The sequence below is a fragment of the Pteropus alecto genome, unplaced genomic scaffold (assembly GCF_000325575.1).
Source record: "Pteropus alecto unplaced genomic scaffold, ASM32557v1 scaffold44, whole genome shotgun sequence".
NCBI classification, from domain to species: Eukaryota; Metazoa; Chordata; class Mammalia; order Chiroptera; family Pteropodidae; genus Pteropus; species Pteropus alecto.
In genome coordinates this window covers 5,031,988-5,043,562 of record NW_006436812.1, presented here as the reverse complement: position 1 = coordinate 5,043,562, position 11,575 = coordinate 5,031,988, and the positions used below count along the sequence as shown (strand labels likewise).

Below are 11,575 nucleotides of genomic sequence, written 5' to 3'. Positions count from 1 at the left end.
GTTGTCCCCCCTTCTCTTGCCAAGCAGCTGAAAAGATCGGACTTTCGACCACGCCCCTGTCACGTAGCCGTCTGTCATAGTTCTTTCACTATCTTTCCAGTCCTGAGACTCTTGCCAACATCAAGTACGCCCAGAACGAACACAAGTAAAGATCTGCAAGGGGCATGTCATCAGAAGCACACTGATGGTCCCGCCCCTCAAGGACCTATCTGACACCACAGAATCTGCAACCCCGAACCCAGGACAATGGCCCTGTCAGAGGACAACTAGGAGTTTTCTCTAGGCCTGGCTCAGCTGGAGACCAAACCCCCCTGAAACCCCACTTCATCTGACTGGTGTCCCACCGCCAGCAGTTGTATTTCCCGTTGCCCTTTAACTCCTAAAGCATCTCCAACGGATTCAGCTCTAAACAAAGTCTGACCTGTTCAGCAATGCCTATGGGCCAGTCACCATGGAATACAAAGAGGCACAACCCAAATGATTCACACCTCAGGTGTTTACAAAGCACTTCTGAGAAGGTGTATTATATCTAGCCTGTCCATAAGGGAACGCAGAAGAGAAACCCAGGCCAGGACAGTTGAAACGAATAATGCAGACACAGCCCCACTGGAGGAAGCCCCGGGAGGAAATGAGAATTCACACTTGGGCTGTATAAAGATCATGGCAGCAAGAGAACGTCATGGCAGCAATGGGCCCAGAGTCAGAACTTGAGACAAAAAGGTCAGGGTTTGAGGGCTTGGGGCTCGGTGGGCTGTGGGTCCCAGGCTCAGTCCTGAGACAGGGAATGTGAAGACTTAGGGGAGAGGGACCAGTCGTAGCCCAGTTCCCCAGCCTCCCTAAGCATCTGTCTGTCCACATCTTAAATAGCACTGCTCCAGAAAACATCTTGTAACTCCACCTCTCCCACATGGCTTCAGAGACTGAACTCCCCACCAGACAGTCTGCATTTATCAGCAAGAGACCACAGGCACTCTCCCAGTGAACTGCAAACCCATCAGGTTCCTGAGAGGCTCCAGGTCTTTTGTTTCTTCGAACTCCTCCTCCTTAAATCTCTCCACCTAACCCTCTGCCCTAGTGCTGCTGCCTCTGCAAGCCCAGGTGCTCAATAAAATACTAGTTAAATCTTCCACTAGGCCTGTGCTTATATATGTTCAGCCCTAGGATTATTTGTTAGGTATGCTTTCATCAATCTTAACCAGGAGGTCAGGGCTTGAGATTTTTACGTGTTAATCAGCATCCTGTTTCTCTTACATTGTGTAATTACTAGTGTCCCACTCCAAATACCCGCTCCTCTCCCCCCTCATCCTCAGATTCCTCATTCAATGTTTAATTATCTAAGAGAACCTCTGGGGCATTCTTTCATCAGAACCAAGTAAGGAAAATCTAAGAACATGAAATGTCTTATACATTTTCTCATTTGAAGTAAAACTCTACGACTATGACAATTGTGAATTAGCATTATTCTTTCTGGCAAATTCACATTATCTTTAACTAAAATTAACCTTTATTTACTATCAATTCTTTTTTGAGACAGAAATTGCATCTGCTTCATTACCTTCATGTTCTAAATTTTGGTTTTACATTTTGGAAAACAAATGTGTTTAAGTGGATGATGATTTTAAAAAGCAACGACAACGTAGATATAGTCTGACTGATTACCCTCCCCCAAAAGGTTCTTATTACAGTAAAGCATAAATTTTTAAGTAGTCTTGAAACGGTAAATAAAGGGATGAGTTAACTGTGCGAGAGCTATAGTTAATCAGCCATGAATCAATTGTTTCAGAGCTGAATATCCAGCCAGTGCCTCAAAACAACTCAACAAGGTAATGGAGAGTAGCAATTTTAAATATTACTCTATGTACAAAATAGAAATGGCTAGAGTAGAAATGCTAGTAAATGACCACCAAGACTCACTGTTTACTAACAACAACAACAACAACAAAAACAGTCAAACATACACCCACGCTATAAAAGGAAAATCTCAGCTAATAAAAGCCTATTTCTATCCTGGAGATGACTGTCATTTTCTGGGAGCGCCGGGATCTGAGCCAGGGGCTGGTTGGCTCAATGTACGGCAGAGGGTGTGCGGCAGGCCCGCGCAGACCTCTCCTTGTCAGAGTACTGATCGGGCTGGGCACAAACGGTACCTCAAAGACTTCTAATCCCGGCACAGCGTCTACCGCGTGGTGAGGAAGTAGGTGCCGCCGCCGCCGAACCAGCTGCGGGGAAAGCAGCTCGGTGTTTCTCGGTTGTGATCCCAGCCATTCCCGCCACAGCGCCCTTCCACCGGAAGTGTCCGGCCTTTTAACACCTTCCTCCGAGCTGCCCCGCCTGCCCACAGGTCCGTTTTCGTAAAGCGCCCGCTAGGTTTCACCCAGGAGCCAGTTCAATACGGAAAAGCGGCCGGTTGTGGCTCCTTCCTGCCGGAGCTGGGCGCGCGGTGACCCAGGGACACAGAGCTCCAGAGAGACTCTCTGGTCACCGTCCAGCATGTACCTTGCGCTGATGCCGGGTTCCCAGCTCGGCTCGAAGCCAGGTCGCAACGATGCCCGACCCCCCGACTCAAGGAAGAGCTACGCAGCGAGAGTGTACACTCTACATGCTTTTTTATTACAAGACTACCCGAGCATACGTGTAAAATTCATCATCCGGCAACTACATCTAAAGCACAAATATTTGAAAAAGAAACAGGTTCATTAAATTATGATATGATTAAATCATTGACCAAATAGAAAATTTATATAATAAAGCCAGAAAAAAAGTTGTAAAATATAGTTTACAATAATTATTCACATTCAAGGCTGTACATCAATACATACAACAACGTGGCCCCGAACATGAATTCAATCCAAATAATTCATATATTAGATTTTAAATAACACAGACTGAACTAGAGGCCAACAATAGCCAGCAAATAACCTTATATAAGAATAAAAATACAAAACTGTATATCCTAATATCATTGCATTATTTGTTTTCATAAGTTTTTTTTTTTTTAATTTTTGCTTTGCCTGTACATCACAGTTACAGCTACAGACCAGGTAGAGAATATTACACATGTTCTGACTGCCACCAACCTGAAAGACAGCTAACTTACTATTGATTCATCCCATTTTGTATTAAGAAACAGATACAGCAGCTCTAAATACTGTGAAATTTAATTTTCCCAACGTCCTGTCAAACTTATGATCATGACCCCAATGCAGGGTAATTCAGCCAGATGGGTTAGACTAGGGTGGATCACACAGTTTAAAAAAGTTTGCCTTTCGTAAAAAGTTCTCTGTACATAAAGTTTGGTGTTTCTTCATATCGAAGAAATGAGTTATGGGGAAAATTCAGGTATTCACATAGGCTTGTTCAGGGGCCCACCACGGCTGTCTGAGCTGGAGATAAAACTGCTCTTTGCTGGAACAGTCTCCTCCCTAGACCAGTCCTCCACAAGTTGCCTGATTTACAGCCCCGCAACCTTGGGCCAACAGCCTGTGCCCCTCAGAGGCTCTGGGAGTGACTCCTGCCCTGATTTGAAAGCACTTGCCATGTAGGCTGCCTCAGAGGCCAGGGCCACACCCACTTGAGTCACCATCAGTTCCCATTAGGTTTGGATGTGAAAAAGAAACAATATGGAAAAACGTACATGGCAACATCTCCAAGAATAGTACCATTGCCAAACTCTCCCAGTGGCTGCAGCCTCTGCAGTCTGGGCACGGAACACCCTCAGTCTGTGGACTGGCCAAGGAAGTGGGCGCTTGGGGTGTCAGAGGAGGGCTAGAGACCTAATTCTGCATATTTCAGCTGTCATCTCTAGCAGAGTCAAGTGGCACATAACGCAGCACCTAGAAAAATCTCTGTTCATCTTTCCCCTCAGAATAAATGGGCCCCACACTAAAGTGAAAAAATTAAGAATGAAACCAAATTTGGGTGGTCTGGATGTGAAGACAACAAGGCAAACTTGCAACACTGTGGGTAAGGAGAGAGGACAAGTGCTTAAATCCTTATCAGCCAGGACAATCACTTTTACCATGAAAAAGCCTGGCCATGTGCTCTACTAAGTCTCAGGATTTGAAAGGGTAAGGGGGGCAGCAAACACTTCTCTAAAACCCAGCTGTGTGGTTTCTTTTACAAGTAGAGCCTTTGCTCTTTTACTGATTCCAAAGGGCCCAGTGTACTTTGAGTCTATAAACTTAATTACAAATCATCCACTAAGCATGTGGCAAGGTCAGTTCAACACTTTCTATCTCTGCTGACTGTGCAAATTCAGTACCATTGTGGACACAAAGTACAAGATGCTGAAAGATATCACTTGAAAGCCATAGTAGCAGCAGCGATGGGAAGGTAACTAACATGCAAGCACACCAGTTTCTTTCAAGGAAAATAAGGAAATTGGCTTTTGGAAAAATCTGTTACAAATGGACTGCAGTAGTGACATCATTTTAGCAAAAAGAAAAAAAAAAAAGAAAAAGAAAAAGGCAGTCTTATTCAAACATTCTTTGGAACAGACAGTTTACCAAGAATTCATTTCTTCGGAATCCGAAGGAAACAACTAGGAGGTCCTGTACTAGAACGCTGAGCTTGTAAGCAATTGATCAAGACAGAGGAAAAGATTAATACCACCTTTTAAATGAACAAACTCTTGACTTAAAAACACCACTTCTGGGAAGGGGGGCAAGGAGAATCAGTCAAAAATCAAAGATTTAGAAAGATATTCATCACAGCATTATTTAAATAGTGAAAAAACCAGAAACCATCTAAATGTTTTACAACAGAGAAGTGGTCGGATATATCATGACAAAATTTATAACCACTGAATTCTACAATCATTAAAAACAAGGTTTCTCAATAATTACTCAAGACATGGGGATATGCTTTAAGGTAAAATATCAAGTGAAAAAAATCTAAATGCAAAACACTGTATGTTGTATGTTCCCAGTTTAGTTAAAAAAGCAAATGGGTGGGGGGAGGGCAGGCTGGACACCAAAATGTTCACAGTGGTCTTTTCTGGGTGGTGATCCTAGGTTGATTTTTTTCAGAAAACAATGTTTTTAAAAAGTACAGTCACCCAGAGCCCCCTGTGCCGGCATCCTGCCCTGGGCGGGGGGAGGGGGGGGGTGTCTATGCCATGAGGCCATCTCCTGCAATTCCTTCAGGTCAGGGCCCCAAATACCACAGAGTGTCCCAAGGGGGCTGGGGTAGGTGCAGTTCCCGCCAGCTTTGGCATGATCACAAGAGCCATCTTTCCTAAAGCAAGTCTGTCACAAGCCTCTGGAGAGTCAGGCTCAGAATGGCGGCAGTGCCACTCATCGGTGGGGCTTCATGCTCTACAGGGGGCTGCCTGCCCATGACCCTGGTTGGGTCCACAGAAAGAGGGAAGGAAACCACTCCATGCAAACTCAGCTTCCTTGAGCTCCTAGAGAGAGACAAGGCACAGTGGAGACCACAGCCCTCCTGGCTACTCTCCCTCCCCTCCGTGCCAAGAGGGGCCACACGGTGTGGGCCCATCTCCGCTTGGCGGGTGCTTGGCTAGGCACTTACACTTGTCCGTGCCCTCTCTCAGTAAGACACACGACTCCTGGATCTATTAAACAACAGGGCATTTTCTTTCTCACTTTGGATAATTCCACATTTATATGTCCAAGTACGTCTGTGTATGGACATAGACTGACAACCTCATCCACATCTTAGAACGTAAGGCACCTGCATGCCGGGATGATGGCTCTAAGGACGAGGTGGATAAAACTAAAGCTGACAGGAGTAAGTATAGGGAAAGCAAAGACTACGTATGTATGTGTATGTGCATATTTATATATATACATACACATGTGAAAGGACTGAGTGGAGAAAGTCGGCCAACAGAGCAGGGCTCAGCTGTCACTGGCTCAGGTGAGGGCAGTCATTCCAGCTTTGTCAGCTGCGAGCTCGACCCTGAACCCCTTATTCTCTGGTTTTGGAGATTAAGATGGAGCTTGTAGGTTAAGCCCAGGAGGTAGTGGCGCTATCCAGGGGGCAGAATGCAAGGGAGGTCTTGTCCCCCGAGCAGCCCAGCTGAGGGCTCTCATTAAAGCCGAGTACCAGCTCTGCCTGTTTCCCTGTAACCAGACACCGGAGACACGGGCACAGGAGCGGGTTTCTCACCCTCTCCCGCCTGCTCGCACAGGCGGGTGTTCTAGGGTAACATGTAAATATGGTAGTAAGCCTGAAGTGAAATTCCTGAAAGAAAGGGCCACGTCAGACTCATTTTTTGAAAAGCAGGTGAACACAGGCAAGCCTTTCAAAAGTGAGGAGGAAGGAAGAAGGAGAAAGATCCAAGTGCAGCTAAGCCCCAACACCTGGGCCTCCCTGACAATTGTGGGCTCTCAGCTCAGAGTGGCGGCCACCACCTCTGCTCCCATCCAAACCCCCCGCCCTGCCAGGCTCAGGGCAATTCCCCACGGCTGCACTTTCTCCCAGTTTAAGAGCCACTCTTACTACTCAGTGTGACCCACTGGTCACAGGGTGACGGATGGTGCCTTCGAAACAGGAGATGAGGGCAGGGAAGGGATGAGGGGGAGTCTTTCCTGTGTGAGCCTTTTGCTGGTGCCTTGGTGAAAGTCTAAAGGAAACGGCAAAAGTGTTCATCCCCGGGGGACAGAGACATGTCTGGGAGCAGCCTGCGGGCAGCCGAAAGCTGCCCTGCAGGGACAACCTGGGCAGAGAGAGGGACAGCCAAGCCCTGCCAGGCCAACGGGAGTTCTCATTGTCTGGGGAGCAGCAGCAAAGAAAATCAAAGGACTGGTGGGACCTGGCCCACGTGTCATGTACAGCAGGGCAGGTGCTGCCTCTAAGCAGCGAGAGGAGGGACCCTGAAGCTGGAGGGGCAGGCGGGAGTCTGGGTTCAAGTGCGGTGTTCCTGCCCCTCATGCAAGGCGGGCAACATTTTTTTCTAGGCAAAGTCCACTCGATGGGGACCAGATGACCTGGCAACATGAGGCGGCTTTTAGATTCTGTCGGGGTGTAAAACTGTACTGAGTGAGGCTGTGAGAATGTTCGATCACAGCACAAAAAGGGTCAGTGTGCCAGCCGAGAGACACCGCTCCCGATGCCCAGATGTGACGGCGCACCCTACGACTTGTGAGAACTGGGGTCTCTCGGCCCCTACTTAAGCAGTCTGGGAGAGGCCTGCACGCTTCACTCTTCAAACAGACTCTCAGGAGGGGTTCACTGGGTCTCATTCCTCCACGTGGAGGCCACCAGAGCCACCTCTCAGGGCAGCTGGGGGCTAACCGGACCTACTACCGACCAGGCACAGGCCTGGTTTCCAGCCCTGGAGGGCAGCACTGCTCAGAAGGGTGATGGCTCAAAGCCTGGCTGGTACCTCCAACGTATGTCACCCGGCAACCTGTCCTACTTCTCAGCACTGGGAGCCTGCCTGGCAGACACGACAAGTGGAGCACTCGCAGACAGGAAGACCACGGAAATCCCGTGGCCAGAGCCACTTGAGGAGGAAAGCAAGGAGCCCACAACATGGAGGATGGGCCGTGAACTAGGGACGTGAGGAAAGGAGCACATGGACAAAAGCCAAGAACCATCCTGCCCTGCGGAGACCAGAGGCCACCCCCAGCGGAGCCATGCACCACTCCCTGGTGAAGAGTTCCGTGATACTCTAGGGGCAAAAGGCCCAGAGACACGCCCCACCCCCTCAGCCACAGCAGGACCAGCAAGTGACCAAGACGCACGGTGGAGAGCTGGTGACACTGGTCCACAGGTCTGGGTGGGAATCAGGTAGAAGTTCATGGTGCTGGGACCGTGCGGCAAGGACAGCTCAGGGAGGCCTCCACAGAGCACAGAGAGCAAGCAAAGCGACCCTGAATTCCTGTTCATTATTGGTTTTGTTCTTTGTGTGGTTGGGTAATTTTTCTTTTCTTTTAAATAAAAAAGCTGCAAGGATCCGCCGTCTGCGTCCCCGTTGAGATGGCTGGCAGGTGGTCTGGAAGCGTCCCGGATGGCGGTGAGCCGCGCTGGGGCACGTGTCCTGGCAGCGAGGGCAGCAGCTGCGGGCCGGTCACTGCACAGCGGCGTCTGGGTGGCTCTGGTATCTGTGCCTCCACACCTCCTGGATCTTTTTGCACCATTTGTGAGCATTCCCACTCGGGTCCATCAGGTAATATGTCCTGTTTGGCTGCAGAAACAGAAACGTTTAATGTCCTCAAGGGAGTCTCACCAAGACTAGCACCTCGAGCTATCAGGCAAAAATCATAAAAAGTAACTGTCTTACTGAGGCCACTGCCAGTACCTTCTGGAAGCCCATGAGCATGTGGATTTTTCCTTCTGCATATGTGTAGAGATTGGAAAACAAGCACAGGTGTCTCTCGGCCCAGCTCAAGACTGAGCCATGAACTTGGGGCCACTGGGATGTAGGAAAGGGGGAGACGACTGCCCTGGCTCCGGCAGTCCCTTGGGCCATAGTATTTGGACACTTCAAACAGAGGTGCAAAGGCCCCCGACTTCCCTGCAAAGGAGAACCCCCAGGGACAAACTCACCGTGTGGACAAAGAAGGTTTTAAAATTCTTGGCCTCTGGTCGGAGTTCTTGCGACCATGGAATTTCACCTTTCAGGACTTTGTTGACAGGATCCACATAATATAAGTGTGGCCCTTCTGTGAGCAGTAACTGTCGTCGTCGTGCAAATAAACCCTGATGCGAGAAAAAAGGACCCTGCTTGTCCAAGGCTCAGAGTGGGTGCTGCCAGAGCCTAAGCTAACTCAGAGGCTGGACTATCAGAGTAGCTCGGGGCACTGAGACCACCGCAAGCCACCTGTCCACTCACCTGGGACAGAGGGAGCACACACACCTCTTCCCCCATGTGGACCCAGCCTCAGGTCAGAGAGTGGAAGCAATGACTGCCTGGCCTGGTGAGCTGGATCCCAAGGCTCCCGTTTTGGGTGTCTGTACTTTGGCTGCCACATGGGGCAGTGGCAGCACAAGCCGGCACACCAGCACAGGTCCTACTGCCAAGTCAACTCCGACGGGCCTCCTGTCATCAACGGTCAGGCCCTCACTGCCTCTTGTGCCTTCTGCTCCACACTAAAGCACACAGCTCTGCCTGCCAGCCGGTCATACCTCACCCAGTTTCATGGAGGTTCTCATTTGCTGAGGATGCCCCAGGGAGTCAGGAATGGAGACCAGGAGCCTAAGCTTAGAAGGGCCCATGTCAGCAGATGGAGAACATTTATGGCATCTCTATGTACATAATCCATTTAATGAGTCCATAAGACATAATAATTTTCACAAACAATTCTAACGAAGTGATAACTGACTCGTGAGGATGCCAAGCAGAGCCTCCTCAATGCGACAGAAAAGCCTTGATACTGGTGAACTCAGCCTCATAGAGACACCAGAACCTTGGCTCCCGGGAAGACACAAGAGGCTCTATTTCTATTTTGCTAGTTTTTCTGTGTAGTTTCAAACAGCTTCCCCTGTTTGAATGGCTGAAATCTCCCTTAGCTATCAAATCTAAGAGATGATCTCTGAAAGGGAACCAAGACAAATAATGCTATGTGCAACGCATTACAGCAGGAGCCCGAGAAAAAAACCGATCCTAGTTAGAACTGGGATGCAGACAGACACACAGGAAGGAGCAGCCGGAGTCTGACTTACCTTTCGCTTATCTACAGGACCCATTTTTAGTATTAAGTTATTTTCTACAAACTGGTGCCTATAAAAAGAGAAAAACAGAATGAGACACATGAGTCAGAGACAAATTCTCTAAACTCCTCCCTTCAAAACAATCTTCCCAATGATATCTGTGACCTTTGCCTTAGTCACACCTCTCCCTTCGCAGCTCCAAACTCAGTTCAGTAACAGGAGGAAACTCCAAATGTAACTGAGCGCACAAATGCCACTGCTTTCCAGAACTTTTGATCTATAATTTAGACCAGATACCTGAAATATCGCCTGTTGTCCCCTCTCACTTGGTAGCCTTCACACAACCGACGACAGGCAGAGGGAGATGGGGCCGCAGAGCTGAACCCATCATACAAGTCCTCATTGCTTTAAACAAAGCAGGGCCAAGACACAGGACACCCCACCAAAAGGGTGGAGCCTGCTGGGAGTCAACCTGAGGACGCAGCCTGCTGTTCATACGTCACATTTCCACAAGTGGCACCCTGAGTCAGTGCTCAGAGACCACCAAGCAGCTTAGAATCCTAAATCCCTAAAAGACTCAAGTTGGCCTTGGTTTAAGAACAGCTCATCTGTGTTTCTTTTCTTTAAAATTAAGTTTATTGGGGTAACACTGGTTAATATAATTATGTAATTTTCAGGTGTACGTTATAATTTGACATCTGTATATTCTACTGTGTGTTACCACCCAAAGACCCCATTACTGAGAACTGCGCCCCAAGTAAACTGACACAGTATCATGTGAATTTTGAAAACTAAGAATTTTAACAAGAAAAAAAAGGGCCATCACTACAAGGAAAAGTGCAGTACTTCACTCTCAGAGGTACTTAAAACAAACAAAAACAAGACTTAACAAAGAGGGAAAAAACCAAGGAGATTTTTGAAAAGGAAATATAATGAGGATCTACTGCAGCACAGAAATACAGACATAAAACCATGGACTCTAACAGCCTGTTCTAACCGACAGGCCCCGTCATGTAAGAATCCAATGTGTAGTAAAGTATTGAAAGTTAAAATTAAGGGGAAGACTTAAATTATACTGGGCTGGGGAGGGGGCTGTTTAAGCCCAGTTAGTTAGATACTTCAGTTAGCTGAGCTGCTGGGGCCCTTCGCCAATGACGTCAGGTCACTGGGGGAGCCTGACAGAAAGGCAAGGAAAGAAGAGGACTCCTGGCATCTTTGCAGCCTTGATGGGTTAACACGAGAGACAGTTTAAAGGATTAAATCAAATGAGAACCAGAAGAAAGACAAAAGGGGATACTGATCAAGCCTAGGTGGGACGGGTTACTTTCTAAGCTGGAAACAAGTCACCAAATACAGAGTAACAGACATGACCACGTAAGAACAAAGAGAATCTCTAACTACAGAAATAACCAAAATTAACAAGAAAACATGCCGGAGAAGATTTTCAGCAAATATGACCAACGAAGAGTCATATTTGTACTTTACAGAACATCTACAAAGTGACATAAAAGGCTTAAAACCTCAACAGAAAACTGAGCCAAAGATATAAATTGGAAATTCCCAAAAGCGAAATTAAGTAATCCAAAAAATTCTCAATAAATAAATGAAACTGAGCCCCACTTTCACGTGTTCTATTGGGGTGCACTGGTGTGCCGGTGAGTGCCGCGTCGACACTGCGGAAGTGGTGGTCTCAATCAGCACTGCCACCAATGGCTCTGAAATTAGGAGGACTTGCTGAAAAAGCAAGTTTTTTGGAAATAATGTACTGAGAAGTAGTCCAACTCCTAGAAATCTATCCTGAGGAAGAAAAGACAAGCAAAGAGAAGGAGCACACACATTCGCAGCCATGTTATTTACACTGTGAATCTGAAGCCACGCAATGGTTCGGCCACAGAACGCTCTGGAGCCACAGGGAAGCAGGTCAGCCCCTTCCTTGTCTCTGCAGAGTGAGGATCCC

The 11,575-nt window shown here is 47.8% G+C and overlaps 1 protein-coding gene across 1 annotated transcript in view; it reads right to left on the bottom strand.

The window, feature by feature from the left end:
- Positions 1-2,589: 2,589 nt before the first annotated feature.
- Positions 2,590-11,575, bottom strand: part of PDPK1 (3-phosphoinositide dependent protein kinase 1) — a 74,056-nt gene continuing 65,070 nt past the window's right edge. Inside the window, exons 12-14 of the mRNA XM_006913924.3 lie at positions 9,631-9,688; positions 8,515-8,667; positions 2,590-8,152 (exon numbers count right to left, since the gene is read on the bottom strand). Of these exons, the coding sequence (XP_006913986.1) occupies positions 8,036-8,152; positions 8,515-8,667; positions 9,631-9,688 (328 nt within the window). The 3' untranslated portion in view covers positions 2,590-8,035. The remainder of the gene's footprint in view (positions 8,153-8,514; positions 8,668-9,630; positions 9,689-11,575) is intronic.